At 42.2% G+C, this 17,788-nt stretch overlaps 1 protein-coding gene across 3 annotated transcripts in view; it reads right to left on the reverse strand.

Annotated features, from left to right (window-relative positions):
* Nucleotides 1-1,066: 1,066 nt before the first annotated feature.
* The window catches only part of LOC131709677 (erythroid membrane-associated protein-like), a 36,956-nt gene continuing 20,234 nt past the window's right edge, over nt 1,067-17,788 (reverse strand). The window contains exons 1-9 of one of the 3 annotated variants that reach the window (XM_059012327.1): nt 12,852-13,008; nt 10,580-10,639; nt 9,054-9,374; nt 5,735-5,839; nt 3,386-3,433; nt 2,998-3,024; nt 2,361-2,387; nt 2,237-2,263; nt 1,067-1,903 (exon numbers count right to left, since the gene is read on the reverse strand). In XM_059012327.1, coding sequence (XP_058868310.1) covers nt 1,392-1,903; nt 2,237-2,263; nt 2,361-2,387; nt 2,998-3,024; nt 3,386-3,433; nt 5,735-5,839; nt 9,054-9,374; nt 10,580-10,637 — 1,125 coding nt within the window. In that variant the 5' untranslated portion in view covers nt 10,638-10,639; nt 12,852-13,008 and the 3' untranslated portion in view covers nt 1,067-1,391. Of the gene's footprint in view, nt 1,904-2,236; nt 2,264-2,360; nt 2,388-2,997; nt 3,025-3,385; nt 3,434-5,734; nt 5,840-9,053; nt 9,375-10,579; nt 10,640-12,851; nt 13,009-17,788 lie in introns of those variants that run through there. The other 2 variants (XM_059012328.1, XM_059012326.1) reach the window with 2 other exon arrangements.

Raw genomic sequence — 17,788 nt, forward strand, 5'->3', positions numbered from 1 at the left:
TCAGGCATTGAGGTATTATTGTAAAGCAACTAGACTTGCAGCTATTTATATTAAAGATAAATAAATACACAAATACTGTACATATTTTCACAACCAGTTTCATACAGTAATTCACACATGATTAAAACGCTGTTATTATTATTATTATTATTATTATTATTATTATTATTATTATAATCCTATCCATAACACCCCCCCCCCCCCCCCCCCCCCCCCCCCCCCCCCCCCCACTCCCCCTTCTCGTATATAGAATGGTTTGGTCCCAAATCAGCTCGGCTCACTGTCCTATTGCAGCCACTTAAGAGCGAATGAGACTTGAAACAAAGTGCATCCGTTTGCAAAAACAGATTTGTGAAAGACCTCAGGTACCCTTTACTTGTTTGTTGCGATTGACTTTTATCTTTTAAATAAATGTTTAGCTTATTTAATCTACTTGATTTCTGATATATGGGTCTAAAAATAAGAAGTGTACTAATTATTCCATCTAATTGTAAAACGCTGACACCTCAGTACAGGGTTGATACGTTTCTGTGTATACAGACTGTGATCGAGAGACAGGCTTCACTGCAGAGTTCTACCTCCACAGATTCTATAAAAATACAAATCAATCCATTAGGATCCTTTTGGGGGGGGGAGAGAGGCAGGTTTGGAGGAAGAAGCCTGAGTCTCAGTTTCAAGTTTCACCCCCCCCCCCCCCCCCCCCCCCCACTCACACCCCCTCCTTCTGTGCTGATGTGTGCAATGTAATGGGGGAAAAAAAGCTAACTGGACATATTTAATAGCCCTGCAAAACAGTGTAGTGTTTTAAAACAAATTTAAATTAAATAAAATCTAATGAACCAAGAAACATTTTTTATAACAAATTATGAAATGGAAATGTGTATATATGTATTAGTGCCATAAGAGACAGGGAAGGGGCTATCAGTTTACAGTAGTAGAATATACAATACGAGATTTTAAGTTGGTAAAGTCCGCCACCTGCTGTTGAAATTGAATAATGCAGGAGACTAAAGACTAAAGAGATAGTTATCCACAAACTAAACACACAAAACAGTCTCACAGCAAATTTATTAGCAAATCGTTTTTTTTTATTATATTTGTATTTAACTACTAATAATACTGATATAAATCCCACAATATGTTTTTTTTTAATTTGTATCAATAGTTAATAAAAAATAAAATAATAAAAAAATCAAACTACATGAGCACATTCCTTAAATCCAGACAATGAAAGATATACGCTTGTCACTCACATTCATTATCATAATATAGTTGCTGTAGCTTAACAGGGTCTCACACTGATACAGAGGGCAATGCTGGCAGGACCACACTGTATAACACTAATATAAAACCCTGGACAGAACTACAGCAGCTACCAAACACAGTGGTGTCTATATAAAGTTGGCTGCTGTGTGCTGGACGCACTGGATTATCAAAGGTCCTTTATCATGTGATCCGGGACTGAAAATGGGGTAGACCTGCCCAGTGAATGGGCCTTCTAAAGTATGGATGTGAAATCTGGTCTCTGCATTGCAAAACGACAGCCTCCCTCCCTCGTGATCCAGATACACCCCCCACACCTTGCAGATCTTCTCCAGTTTTAAGATCTGATCCCCTGACTGGCTCACAGCTGTACAGGTCTTCCCTCTAACCAGCCTCACAAGCCAGTAGCCCTCCCCTGGTTTCTCAGGTATGCTCTTCTCATGAGTGTGTGTGGAGACTCCCAGGACCCAGTAGCCCTTCTCCCCCACCTCCACCTCCCAGTAGTGCTTCCCTGAGGTGAACCCCTCCCTGCCCAGCACACTGGGCCACTCTGCTGATCTCTCCCCTGTGAATCTCACTTGTGAGTCTTCAGAGACTCTGAGGCTGGGGCTGGCTGTGTCGGGGTCTAGAGTCACATTGACTGGGGTAAAGGAATGAGAAGAGTGTGTTATTGAGAATCACAGGAAAACCAGGGAACTTGATTATTTATGCTTTCTCTCTCTCACGATGATGAACAACAACAACACTTTCATTCTTTGATCATAACAACTGTATTTAGACAGATTTTAAGGCTATTGTAACTGGAAACACAGAAACATTTAAAGTCATTTTTTCCTTCTATATATTAAATTAGAAATTGCAAGTGATGCTACATTTAAAATATTTTTAAAACACATTTAACAAATAAAACCAAGCCCCCTAATTGTGTTCAATGAGAATTTTGAAAATATGATTTTATTAAATTCAAACTTACCACGAGCTTCAGTCATTTTTTTCCATTCTGAAATAAACGAATAGAAGAATGAATCAAGTGTAAGAGAATGAATCTGTGGATTCTGATTACTGTAAGTGTATTAATGCAGATTAAAATGTTATACCTCTGCCAAGGGCATAGCCACATGCGTCTGTTTGAGAGAAGAGAATATATTTAAGGGAGGGAGGAAATTGCCACTATAAGATTATAATTAGTGTCCAAACACACCCTTAATGGGACTCTTCTAATCTGCACACATCTTGGTACAGAGGGTTTGATCCCCCGTTAAATAATTCACACATCTGAACTAATCAATTAAACCTGACATCGATAGCAGCTGCTTTTTTCAATACACCCAATGAACCAGTTTTGAAAGATGATTTATTACTCATAATGAAAAAAATAATGAGAGAGAGAGAGAGAGGCCAGGAGTTTATTAATATTGAAGTGAGCCAATGAGAGCACAGCTTACTATCTCAAATGAGGTCATCCCCGTGCAGAGAACACAATTCTAAAAAACACTTCTGTTTCATAGTAGTTCAAGAGCTATCTTCATTTCTGTAATTAATAAGAATGTATGACTTTGTTTGTAGGGCGTCTCTGTTTAAAACAGATTGAAGAGATTGAATTTCAGAAGCTTAAAACTGCACTTGAGATGACATCTCTTCTACAGTAAGACACACCCCTCACGTGTTGAATTCACTTATATGAGATAGAAAGACAGAAATCCTTGATACAAAAAACACAACACATATTCTTACTGGTATTCTTCCGAAGGTCTTTAAAATCTAGGAACGAAAAACACAGAAACCATTTAATTAAGTGCAGAAGCATTCCCCCCATTTCAGTTTTAAATGTAATGAAACCACAACAGAGATCTTTACTATTTAATATTCTCCCTACAATTGGTTTTCAGTGTTACTTTATTAAAATAATAATGGCTTTGTGATTATATGCATTTGAAATCTAGTCCAGTGGATGATTTTACTCATTTTCAGTGTACTTAAATCACAACAGAGCTGTGTGCTTTTAACTCAATATTCATACAACTGTTCAGAGTGTTGTTTTTTTATGCTTCTTTATCAGAATGAATGGTTTTCTGATAAAGGGTGATGGAACTTTCTATGAGCACATTATAAATGAACTTACCTTCCTCCAGCATTTTGATCTTATTTTCCAGTCCCTCTTTTGAATTGTCTGAAAAAGAAAACAATGACAAGTTTAGTATTTGTATTCTGGATCGTTACCTTGTGTTCTGACATCCACTAGGGGGCAGTGCTGCTCCATGGTTAAATCCCACTAGAGGGCAGTGCTGCTTCATGGTTAAATCCCACTAGAGGGCAGTGCTGCTCCATGGTTATATCCCACTAGAGGGCAGTGCTGCTCCATGGTTAAATCCCACTAGAGGGCAGTGCTGCTCCATGGTTATATCCCACTAGAGGGCAGTGCTGCTCCATGGTTAAATCCCACCAGGGGGCAGTGCTGCTTCATGGTTATATCCCACTAGAGGGCAGTGCTGCTCCATGGATATATCCCACTAGAGGGCAGTGCTGCTCCATGGTTAAATCCCACTAGGGGGCAGTGCTGCTCCATGGTTAAATCCCACTAGAGGGCAGTGCTGCTCCATGGTTAAATCCCACCCATTGTTATATCCTTTGAGATAAACAGGATACTGATAATCGGGATGTCTGCTTAAATGGGACACAACTCCAGGAGACAGTTCTTCCCAAGGCTATTTATATTATTTAATTGGGACTTCACTTTGTTTAAGTGGGATACAGTATTTTCAGAGCAAGACAGTTCAGCGTCGCGCAGTGCAGTGATTACACTGTGACTCGTGTAAATCACGTTGAACTCTTGAAGGAGCTGCTGGAGTCTCCTGTGGTTTCTCAGGCTGCTGCGGCACGGAAAGTTGCCATGGCAACATCGCAGGTGCGATTCATTTTGTTTAGGAATGAAAAAAAACCATGGACTCGTATTTAAAATGCTGCATTTAACATGTAATCAGAATGTGATGTGATTTCATTCTTTTCATTAAGAATCCGAATATTGAGATGAATGTATTAATCCTGCCATAATTCTTTTGAAGATCCTTCTTTTCTAAAAGACACAAACAAAGACGGCTTGGTTAGTATTACTAGTTTAGAACAGTTGAGATTCATCTTTAAGGGTGATATGACTAGATTTCATTGCATTAGTTAAATTATTAATATACTTAGAAGACCAAAAATGGTCCCAATGCTCAAACACGTTGTCCAATGGATGATTGTGCCTTCATTTCATTAGCGGTACAGCATTCCCTCATTTCAGTTTTAAATGTAGTTCAATCACAACAGAGACGTGTGTTTGTAACCAATGGAAAAAGTCAAAGATCTCCCTTTTGTTATACAGCTGTCCAATCAGGAGTGAGCAGAGGCGGGACATAAATGTACCGTCATTCTTGCTGTTTATTTTGATGTCTTCCCACGATATGAACATCACTGAGATATTTAACATGTAAATCAAATAATCTACACAATCATATCGCACAAGTCTATAATAGTAGAACAGCAGCATTTCATGTTAGATTTCAAATTTCTGTCCATTTTTTCGTTAAGTATCTGGGCAAACTACAACGTGGTGTGTAATTTTAATATGTTAAGGTAACATTATTCTGCAGGTTTGAAGCAAAATTAAGTTCATTCTATATAGAGGGTGATGCAAAACTTTTGGCCAGAGCTGCAGGTGGTATTAATGTCAGCTGCAATCTCTTTGAAGGAGTGTGACAGAAATACAATGAGTTCTGGTGATAAATCTTCCTCCCGACCTGTGAGGGCGCTAAAGAACGGGAGGAGAAGTATCTGGAAGGGCTGGCCTGACAGTTCGTTTCCGGGAAGTGGGTCAGCCTGGAAGGAAGCGAGACTCTGTTGTAAGACCGTATTGATTTGACAGGTAAACGAGGGGCAGCTGCAAGTAATAAGGCAGCTGCAACCGCTTACCTAGATATCATACGGGATTACATATAGGGGCCAGGGTAACGCTGATCTTTTCCTTCGTTTGGGTTAAGCCAAGGACCGAGAAGGACGTTAGTAAATACTGTATTACTCTAGAGAGAGTTGTGTGTGTGTGTGTTTGTGTTTGTTAATCACTGTACAATAACTGTCTGTGTTTTTGAAACCACCAGACAGCTAAAGCACATCCGGAGCTGTCACCGTGGGCCAGCACAAGCCGGATCACCACTTCACGAACTGTCACGGAATAAAAAGTGTATTCACTCACCACCAGCACGACTGCACGCACCCGAGACGGGTGAACGTGTCTTTATCCAGGACTGTAACCTGTGTTTTCATCCCCGGGGCTTATTATTTATGGTCACTAGAGCAGGAATTAAAAATAAAATAAAGCATTTTCCACTGGATTACCGTTGTCTGCCTGTCACTCCTGCACCGCATCACCGCTACACCTGTTCCCCTTACTAACCACTTTGCCACAAGGAGCTATAGTTGTATTTAACGCTACCTTTTGTTAGCTTCCTTGTAAAGTACCACAGAACAGCAATGCAGATTACAGCAGCCAGTATGGAGCTTGCAATGACAGGCCTTTGCATAGAGATGTCACAGTCTTCTGCAAATAAGAATAAACACAGGAAATCATTTGAGTCGGTCAACCAGACACATTCCCTTCTATTAGTTCAGTGAGAGAGTAGTCTGTTACCATAAGAGACAAAAAGGGGGGTATACAGAACTACAGCTCCCATCATCCCTCGCTGGTAGTGCGGGTGCTGAGGCATGCTGGGAGCTGTAGTTTAGAGGCAGGGAAAGGGGGGTCGACTGGACACTTCTATTAGTTTAGTGAGGAGACAGACAGCAGTCTTGCACCATAAGAGGGGACACATAATTACTAACCAGTGATGTACATCACGGTCTTCAACTCTGTGGCCCCATCCCTGGATCTCACCACACACATCATGGTGTTCTGTTGCCGGGGGGCGTGTCCCTGTTGCCGGGGGAGGTGTATCTGGCTGCGCACAGTGACCAATCCTGTGCTGTCCTGCTCCTCATTGGTAGTGAAGTGTGCTCTCCAGTCTGCGCCCGTCTCATCAGTCCACAGCAGCTCTGGAGGGGGGTACCAGCCCTCCGACACACACAGCAGACTGCGACCCCCCCCCGGCCGGGGCTTCAAGCAGGGAGACAGAGGGGGTGCTGCCGTCTGCCGGGGGGGGAGGAGGGGGGAGGGGGCGACAAAGTTGAGACAAAGTGTTTACAATGATTCCATCGATTTGCTGGAGAAGTACAGCTCCCATCATCCCACACAGGTACTGCAGGTGCAGAGGCATGCTGGGAGCTGTAGTTTCTTACTGAGACAGCCAGACAGATCGCCAGTTAACCCTTTGAGGTCCTATGTCGGACCTGGTCCGACATCATCAAAAAGACGCAAAAAACAGGTCTCTAGTCGTTTTTTCTCCAGAAAAAGCCGAGAAAATCATTCAATGGCCGAGTGAGACCGATAGGAGCCGAGAGAAGCCGAAAAAAGGGCCGTATCTCATGAATACTGATAGACCCGACACCACAGAGATAACACGGACATAAACAAACAAGATAGCTGCTTCTGCATCCAGCGCTCAGAGAACATCACAGACATTTGCAGAGCTTTTTGAGATGTTACAGTAATAAAATAATGACTTGGATCGCATTATTGAGGAGTTTGGTGATAAAACGAGTGATCAAGAGATGATTTATCAGTATGCACAAATATGAAGAGTTATTTGAAAAATATAGCGAACAAGGGGTGGGGCTGGAGATGCAGTACTGAGTGTCCTGTTGATATGCAGAGCCTTTTAAACCTGTTTTACTGTGAAAAAAAATACTTTTAAACAGCGCGTCTAAAATAAACTGCGCGTGTGAAAATAAATTGGACCTGACGTGCCTGACACGCACTGAATAAATGGACTGCAAAGGGTTAAATCATGTTACATTGTATTAAAAAACTACAAATCCCATCATCCCATACAGGTACTGCAAGTGCAGAGGCATGCTGGGAGTTGTAGTTTAGAGGCAGGGAAAGGGGGGTCGACCGGACACTTCTATTAGTTCAGTGAGAGAGTAGTCTATTACCATAAGCGACAGGGAAAGGGGGGTATACAGAACTACAGCTCCCATCATCCCTCGCTGATAGTGCGGGTGCAGAGGCATGCTGGGAGCTGTAGTTTAGAGGCAGGGAAAGGGGGGTCGACTGGACACATCTATTAGTTTAGTGAGGAGACAGACAGCAGTCTTGCACCATAAGAGGGGACACATAATTACTAACCAGTGATGTACATCACGGTCTTCAACTCTGTGGCCCCATCCCTGGATCTCACCACACACATCATGGTGTTCTGTTGCCGGGGGGCGTGTCCCTGTTGCCGGGGGAGGTGTATCTGGCTGCGCACAGTGACCAATCCTGTGCTGTCCTGCTCCTCATTGGTAGTGAAGTGTGCTCTCCAGTCTGTGCCCGTCTCATCAGTCCACAGCAGCTCTGGAGGGGGGTACCAGCCCTCCGACACACACAGCAGACTGAGACCCCCCCCGGCCGGGGCTTCAAGCAGGGAGACAGAAGGGGTGCTGCCCTGGGCTGGTGGGGGGTGGGGGGGGGGGGAGGAGGGGGCGACAAGGGGGCGACAAAGTGTTTACAATGATTCCATCGATTTCCTGGAGAACTACAGCTCCCATCATCCCAGACAGGTACTGCAGGTGCAGAGGCATGCTGGGAGCTGTAGTTTCTTATTGAGACAGCCAGACAGCTCGCCAGTTAAGTCATGTTACATTGTATTAAAGAACTACAAATCCCATCATCCCAGAGAGGTACTGCAAGTGCAGAGGCATGCTGGGAGTTGTAGTTTAGAGGCAGGGAAAGGGGGGTCGACTGGGCACTTCTGTTAGTTCAGTGAGAGAGTGGTCTATTACCATAAGCGACAGGGAAAGGGGGGTATACAGAACTACAGCTCCCATCATCCCACACAGGTACTGCAGGTGCAGAGGCATGCTGGGAGCTGTAGATTCTTATTGAGACAGCCAGACAGATCGCCAGTTAACCCATTGCGGTCCTATGTCGGACCTGGTCCGACATCATCAAAAAGACGCAAAAAACAGGTCTCTAGTCATTTTTTCTCCAGAAAAAGCCGAGAAAATCATTCAATGGCCGAGTGAGACCGATAGGAGCCGAGAGAAGCCAAAAAAAAAGGGGCGTATCTCATGAATACTGATAGACCCGACACCACATAGATAACACGGACATAAACAAACAAGATAGCTGCTTCTGCATCCAGCGCTCAGAGAACATCACAGACATTTGCAGAGCTTTTTTGAGATGTTAAAGTAATAAAATAATGACTTGGACCACATTATTGAGGAGTTTGGTGATAAAACGAGTTATCGGGAGATGATTTATTTATCGGTATGCACGACTATGAAGAGGTATGTGAAAAATACAGTGAACGAGGGGCGGGGCTGGAGATGCAGTACTGAGTGTCCTGTTGATATGCAGAGCCTTTTAAACCTGTTTTACTGTGAAAAAAATACTTTTAAACAGCGTGTCTAAAATAAACTGCGCGTGTGAAAATAAATTGGACCTGACGCGCCTGAGACGCGCTGAATAAATGGACCGCAAAGGGTTAAATCATGTTACATTGTATTAAAAAACTACAAATCCCATCATCCCATACAGGTACTGCAAGTGCAGAAGCATGCTGGGAGTTGTAGTTTAGAGGCAGAGAAAGGGGGGTCGACCGGACACTTCTATTAGTTCAGTGAGGAGACAGACAGCTGTCTTGCACCATAAGAGACACATAATTACTAACCAGCGATGTTCATCACGGTCTTCAACTCTGTGGCCCCATCCTTGGATCTCACCACACACATCATGGTGTTCTGTTGCCGGGGGGCGTGTCCCTGTTGCCGGGGGAGGTGTATCTGGCTGCGCACAGTGACCAATCCTGTGCTGTCCTGCTCCTCATTGGTAGTGAAGTGTGCTCTCCAGTCTGCGCCCGTCTCATCAGTCCACAGCAGCTCTGGAGGGGGGTACCAGCCCTCCGACACACACAGCAGACTGAGACTCCCCCCGGCCGGGGCTTCAAGCAGGGAGACAGAAGGGGTGCTGCCCTGGGCTGGGGGGGTGGGGGCTGGAGGGACGACAAGGGTGAGACGAAGTTAGCCAGGGCGTTTACAATGATTCCATCGATTTGCTAGAGAACTACAGCTGTGGTTTCTCATTGAGACACCCAGACAGCTTGCCAGTTAAGTCATGTTACATTGTATTAAAGACCTACAACTCCCATCATCCCACACAGGTACTGCAAGTGCAAAGGCATGCTGGGAGTTGAAGTCTTTATTCCAATTCCATTGAATAAAACAACAGGACCGCTCACCGGCAAGCTTCAGCTCAAATTCTCCACAATACTGCTGCCCTGAAATCACACAGCAGTGATACAATCCTTCATCGGAGATCCGGACGGCTCTCAGCTGCAAAGAGTCTCAGCTGTCCCCAACCCTGGTCCTGGAGAGCTACGGGGTCTGCTGGTTTTCATTTCAACCGAGCACTCAGTTAAGAGGTTTTCCAGATTAAGAGGTGTTCCAGATCTTTAACCACTGATGATGTAAAGACACCTAGAAGAACCTGCTGGATAGGGGATCTCCAGGACCAGGGTTGGAGACTCCAAAGTGTCTTTTTAATCAGTGCCATCTAGTGCACAGCTAGGGTACTGCCAGAAAAACAAACTTGAGGACTGGCTGTTCAGGACCAGGGATAGAAACCCTTGTTCTAGGACTTTTCTCTTGGGTCAACGTTGGCTTTGGGTCAATAGTTTGGTTATTATTATTTATTTCTTAGCAGACAGCCTTATCCAGGACGACTTAGAATTGTTACAACATATCACATTATTTTTTACATACAATTACCCATTTATACAGTTGGTTTTTTTACTGGAGCAATCTAGGTAAAGTACCTTGCTCAAGGGTACAGCAGCAGTGTCCCCCACCTGGGATTGAACCCACGACCCTCCGGTCAAGAGTCCAGAGCCCTGACCACTACCCCACACTGCTGCCCCACGCTGACAATCAATGGCGGACGAGCATTTCCGTTAAGTCATCATACAGCAAACATGAACACACTGTAGGTCAGGTCACTGTTTACAAAACTACAGCTCCCATCATCCCTCGCTGATAGTGCGGGAGCTGAGGCATGCTGGGAGCTGTAGTTTATATTCAGATTCTTTGCAGTGTGCTCGCACACATACATTTACACTGCAGTCAAACCTGTCCTTCCACACTCTGGACTGTAGAGACCGTGAAGGAAAGAGAATGGGAAGGTATTGAATTGCTGACAAACCTGCACCCCTAGACCAAGCGCAGCTTAACAGAAACAGAAAGTCCACTGCTCTCTGCATGCCTGAAAACAAGCACAAAGATTAACCTCACCGCCGAGAACCAACGTGTGCTTTAAATACATGAGAAATATTCACTAAAGCTCCCGGAATATGCATACATGAGAAATAAATAAATACATAAATAAATTAAAAAATCTGCAGTGCGACACACACACACACACACACACACACACACACACACACACACACACACACACACACACAGAGGCATCAAATCAAACAAACTTAGAATTGAAATATATTAATGCTATGCCACTATATTAAGGCCAAGTATGCATCAAGTATATATATATAGTACTGTGCAAAAGTTTTAGGCAGGTGTGAAAAAATGCTGTAAAGTAAGAATGCTTTCAAAAATAGACATGTTAATAGATTATATTTATCAATTAACTAAATGCAAAGTGAGTGAACAGAAGAAAAATCTAAATCAAATCCATATTTGGTGTGACCACCCTTTGCCTTCAAAACAGCATCAATTCTTCTAGGTACACTTGCACACAGTTTTTGAAGGAACTCGGCAGGTAGGTTGGCCCAAACATCTTGGAGAACTAACCACAGTTCTTCTGTGGATTTAGGCAGCCTCAGTTGCTTCTCTCTCTTCATGTAATCCCAGACAGACTCGATGATGTTGAGATCAGGGCTCTGTACAAGGTAGTTATCCTGCATCAGCAAGGTCTCTCCCAGGCAGAAATTTCAAGGCAGACAGGGGTTTCCAGATGTGCTATCCAAGCTCTTTTGAAGAAGCACAAAGAAACGGGCAACGTTGAGGACCGTAGACGCAGTGGTCGGCCAAGGAAACTCACTGCAGCAGATGAAAGACACATCATGCTTACTTCCCTTCGCAATCGGAAGATGTCCAGCAGTGCCATCAGCTCAGAATTGGCAGAAAACAGTGGGACCCTGGTACACCCATCTACTGTCTGGAGAAGTCTGGTCAGAAGTGGCCTTCATGGAAGACTTGCGGCCAAAAAGCCATACCTCCGACGTGGAAACAAGGCCAAGCGACTCAACTATGCACGAAAACACCGGAACTGGGGTGCAGAAAAATGGCAGCAGGTGCTCTGGACTGATGAGTCAAAATTTGAAATATTTGGCTGTAGCAGAAGGCAGTTTGTTCGCCAAAGGGCTGGAGAGCGGTACACAAAGGAGTGTCTGCAGGCAACAGTGAAGCATGGTGGAGGTTCCTTGCAAGTTTGGGGCTGCATTTCTGCAAATGCAGTTGGGGATTTGGTCAGAATTAATGGTCTCCTCAATGCTGAGAAGTACAGGCAGATACTTATCCATCATGCAATACCATCAGGGAGGCATCTGATTGGCCCCAAATTTATTCTGCAGCATGACAACGACCCCAAACATACAGCGAAAGTCATTAAGAACTATCTTCAGCGTAAAGAAGAACAAGGAGTCCTGGAAGTGATGGTATGGCCCCCACAGAGCCCTGATCTCAACATCATCAAGTCTGTCTGGGATTACATGAAGAGAGAGAAGCAACTGAGGCTGCCTAAATCCACAGAAGAACTGTGGTTAGTTCTCCAAGATGTTTGGGCCAACCTACCTGCCGAGTTCCTTCAAAAACTGTGTGCAAGTGTACCTAGAAGAATTGATGCTGTTTTGAAGGCAAAGGGTGGTCACACCAAATATTGATTTGATGTAGATTTTTCTTCTGTTCACTCACTTTACAGCATTTTTTCACACCTGCCTAAAACTTTTGCACAGTACTGTATATATATAAAGAAAGAGAGAGAGAGAGAGAGAGAGAGATGGATAGATAGATAGATAGATAGATAGATAGATAGATAGATAGATAGATAGATATAGAGAATTACACACCGCTTTGGACATGAAAAAAATCAAAATCTAAAATGAAATACCACTGTGATATAATTATGTATTTTCTTTGATCACATGATGTTAAATAAAATATCTAAATTATGTTCATGTAGTTTTTTTTATTTATTATATCTTAATCCTAAAACTGTAGTTGATGCAAGAGTTTCAGCCATAGCTGTATGTAATATGTACAGTAAAATATATGAGCATTTTAATAATAATAATAATAATAATAATAATAATAATAATACAGTACTGTGTGTTTCGTGTGTGAAAAGCGATACAGCGCGCACTGAGTGAAAACGTCGGCCGCGTTTAATTTAAAGAACGCTCTCTACGTATTCAACGTATAACTCAACGTGTGTTTAAATCGTAAGAGGTTACCTTTGCTTTTTCACTCACCTTCAGAAGCCGGCTCCCAGATTACACGAAGATAAATGCAAACAAAAGAAATTAAAATACACGCATGCTTTGAAAACACATAAACTTCTCCATAGAGAGTTTAGTTTCACTTTCTCTATAGATGTGTGGCGTTCAGAGTCTGCGCGTTCCCGCAGAACTAAGCAGCGTGAAAAACATATTGAGGCTTTTCACGTGACGTCACCAGCTGAGGCTTCACGTTGGCAGACAGAATTCACTGTCTATAATTTAAACGCGGTACAAAACAATGCGTGATTCAGGAGCACCGACAGAAGAGGACAGAAATATGGATTATCCTTCTACAGGATTACCCTGCTGATCCAGATAGGAGGGCAAAATGGATTCCAGCAATTAAAAGAAAAACACAAAACAAGAAGTCTGGAGCCATTATTATTATTATTTATTTCTTAGCAGACGCCCTTATCCAGGGGGACTTACAATTGTTATAAGATATCACATTATTTTTACATACAATTACCCATGTATACAGTTGGGTTTTGACTGGAGCAAACTAGGTAAAGTACCTTGCTCATAGGTACAGCAGCAGCGTCCCCTACCAAGGATTGAACCCACAACCCTCCGGTCAAGAGTCCAGAGCCCTAACCACTACTCCACACTGTTACATTAGACACGTTTGTGTAGCGAGGGCTGCATAAAAGGTTGATAGCAGTAATGTATTGGTAGGTAGTTCTGATATTACGCTATTATTAGTGGTAGTATTAAGTTTAACACGCTTAGTTCTATGGCCGTTTTTTGAGATAATATTTAGCTATACAGTCAAACGGGATTACACTTAAGAGGGTTGGTGATTATTTTACCGTTAACAAAATCCATAATGTAAGTATTTTTATATGAAATACTTAATTGAAAGACAATTACATACGTGGAAATAAACAGTAAATATACACTACTCAGAAAAGTATTATATTTCCGTTAAAAAAAACCATTCCTTTTTATGAAAAGCAAAAAGTATTTTGCGATTGTACTTCAACTGCATATTACTTTTAAGAACATAAGAAAGTTTACAAACGGCCCATTCAGCCCATCTTGCTCGTTTGGTTGTTAGTAGCTTATTGATCCCAGAATCTCATCAAGCAGCTTCTTGAAGGATCCCAGGGTGTCAGCTTCAACAACATTACTGGGGAGTTGGTTCCAGACCCTCACAATTCTCTGTGTAAAAAAAGTGACTCCTATTTTCTGTTCTGAATGCCCCTTTATCTAATCTCCACTTGTGACGCCTGGTCCTTGTTTCTTTTTTTCAGGTCCCCCGGGTCGACATTGTCAATACCTTTTAGGATTTTGAATGCTTGAATCAGATCGCCGCGTAGTCTTCTGTGTTCAAGACTGAATAGATTCAATTCTTTTAGCCTGTCTGCATACGACATGCCTTTTAAACCCGGATAATTCTGGTCGTTCTTCTTTGCACTCTTTCTAGAGCAGCAATATCCTTTTTGTAACGAGGTAACCAGACCAGAACGTTTTCCATAGTGCGTAGGAAGAGAGTTAGGAAAAGGAGGAGCATGGCTCTGTATTTATTCTTTAATTTCCAGTTCGGAGCACAGTTTATGAATCTAAGTTTCGTAGCTGAATATCTTAAGGCTGTGTGCTAAACTGTATATGTATTTCCATTCTGAAGAGATACGAGTAAACATAACAACTGTCCATTACCTGTGTTCATCTTTATACTGAAGGTAATATACCCACGGCCTTACATGTTTTGTCAATAGAACTTTTAATTTAAAGTTATGCATTACTTAATAATGTAATGTAATAAGGAGGCTGTGTGGTCCAGTGGTTAAAGAAAAGGGCTTGTAACCAGGAGGTCCCCGGTTCAAATCCCACCTCAGCCACTGACTCATTGTGAGACCCTGAGCAAGTCACTTCACCTCCTTGTGCTCCGTCTTTCGGGTGAGACGTAGTTGTAAGTGACTCTGCAGCTGATGCATAGTTCACACACCCTAGTCTCCAAGTCGCCTTGGATAAAGGCGTCTGCTAAATAATAATAATACTCGGATGTGAAGTATCTGGAGCTGTCAGTACTTTTGTACGCTTTCATCTTGGAAGCTGTGTTGAGTGAGGGATTCTCAAACAGATACAGCCAGATGTCACTGAAATCGAGGTCGGGGAGTTTTTGGCTGTCTTTTATGGATGTAAACAGCACCAGAGAGGTGCACAGTAAGGGTCACATATACCAAGAATATGACATTTCTCGTTGAATCTTATTAACTCCTTATTTTGGAGGCGACAGGTATCTTTGTTATTACTGTGTTGTGTGGAATCTGTGTGACTTGTATTTGACCGCAACCCCTCAATATCTGCGGCGTTGCAGTCTCACGAGAAAAAAAAGCGCCGTTGCCTTATTTTAACAGAAAGGACTCCATTTGTTTCCGGCGGGTATTGTTTTATCTGCACTACGAATATCATTAAAGGGTTCGGGCCGGCTGGTTTGTTATTATTTGAAAGTTTGTATCGCTCTGTTTCTATGGAAGGCCATTCGGGTCAAAATGTGTTTAGTACGCGCTTCGAATATTTAGTACACGTTCTCATTTGACTTCAGTATGTGTTTAAATTCGAATTATGACATGTACTAATTTGACCAATCAGATCGCTGAAAATGAAATGAGAACCAATGAATTTAAAGAAAGCAGCACGTGTAATAAATGATCCAATTTAAAGTCGCCTTATATTTGCTGTGGCATTGGGTGAAGTCTAGTGAAAGATGAACAGACCCGGACCCTCCGAGACGAGCATCAACCTGCGCTTGCAGAGCCTCAGAAATCGCTTCAATTTAGTGGTAACCCCTCTGTAACTAATATGTCATTTTAAATGTATTGTAGCGTGCAAGGGGGAAGACAGCTTCTTGCAAAGGAGATGGCTCTTTTGTACAGCGGTATCGGCGCTATGCTTTAGTGCGAGAGGACCCGGGTTCACGCCCGCCCTCTGCCTGTGTGTGGATTACCTCGCTCTGTGTAATGCCGCTGCCTGCGGGAGCCAGGATCGCTACAGTGTTATTTATAGCATTTTAATCAAAGTATACCAAATCAATTTTTTTTTATTTCCAATGAAGGTAAAACATAATACATGTCTTCATTATAAGCGTTTGGAGGACACAGTGCATGTTCCCTTCATTGTAAATAAAAGTGTGAGTCGGTATAATTGAATTAAAACGCTGGTAATGATAATTTAATCGTGCTTGTAGCAAGAGTTTTTAAGCATTCTGTAAATATTTCGACTAATAGTTAAAAAGTACAATGCTTATGAGGCTGTGTTGACTTCAAAAGATCTCGGCACGGACATTGTATACAAACCAAAGGAATCCCCTGTGTGTGTTTATATCTATCTATCTATCTATAGATAGATCTAAAATCAAAGAAAAAGGTAATGTAGGTATACAAAAATATGAATAATTCATAAAACATCAAGGTAAAGGATTTAGTCCAAAACGTCATGATGTCAATTTCTCAAATCAATTATTTACATTTTTGTGTACCTACATTACATTTCTTTTTATATATATATATATATATATATATATATATATATATATATATATATATATATATATATTTGAGAGAGAATGTAAGCAGGCATGACTCCAGTCATATGTTTTTCACGATCTCATCGCCTATTATTATTATTATTATTATTATTATTATTATTATTATTATTTATTTCTTAGCAGACGCCCTTATCCAGGGCGATTTACCGTCGTAAACAAAAATACATTTCAAGAATCACAAGTATTAATACAATTAAGAGCAAGATAAAATACAATCACTTCGGTTCTAGCAAGTACAAGTGTGACAAAATACGATTCAATAACGGAGCAGATAACAGTGTCAGTGATAGTTACATCAGGATATAATTAAATACAAAATACTACAGATTAAATAACACTTGTGACAGATTACAGTACTCTAAAGTACAGGATTATCCAAATTGTTCCCTAGCCTCATGTCTTCACATATTGTCATTGCTGTGCCCCATTGCCACTGAACTTTATTCATCCAGAGCAGGTCAAATCTGAAAGAAATCACGAATTCTGCGTCCCTTCCAGCGATTTTTTTGCGACACAACCTCCTCCATTGAGATGCGACGGTCGCAGCTGGCCGTGTGTTCCGGGCTTAATTCTTGATTTTTTTAAAGCGTGTTTCATGTCTGAAATTTTAAAAAAATGTTATCCTGAAGGTGATTGGCTACTCTTGTAATTACGCTGCATGTCTGTAAAATGAGCAGCCACCACATAGGAACTGCTGTAAAATGAGCAGCCATCACATAGGAACTAGTGTAAAATGAGCAGCTATCACATAGGAACTGCTGTAAAATGAGCAGCCATCACATAGGAACTGCTGTAAAATGAGCAGCCATCACATAGGAACTGCTGTAAAATGAGCAGCCATCACATAGGAACTAGTGTAAAATGAGCAGCCATCATATAGGAACTGCTGTAAAATGAGCAGCCATCACATAGGAACTGCTGTAAAATGAGCAGCCATCACATAGAAACTGCTGGAAAATGAGCAGCTATCACATAGGAACTAGTGTAAAATGAGCAGCCATCACATAGGAACTGCTGTAAAATGAGCAGCCATCACATAGGAACTGCTGTAAAATGAGCAGCCATCACATAGGAACTAGTGTAAAATGAGCAGCCACCACATAGGAACTAGTGTAAAATGAGCAGCCATCACATAGGAACTGCTGTAAAATGAGCAGCCATCACATAGGAACTGCTGGAAAATGAGCAGCTATCACATAGGAACTAGTGTAAAATGAGCAGCCATCACATAGGAACTGCTGTAAAATGAGCAGCCATCACATAGGAACTGCTGTAAAATGAGCAGCCATCACATAGGAACTAGTGTAAAATGAGCAGCCATCACATAGGAACTAGTGTAAAA

Source organism: Acipenser ruthenus, chromosome 44 (assembly GCF_902713425.1).
Source record: "Acipenser ruthenus chromosome 44, fAciRut3.2 maternal haplotype, whole genome shotgun sequence".
In the NCBI taxonomy this organism is placed as follows: domain Eukaryota; kingdom Metazoa; phylum Chordata; class Actinopteri; order Acipenseriformes; family Acipenseridae; genus Acipenser; species Acipenser ruthenus.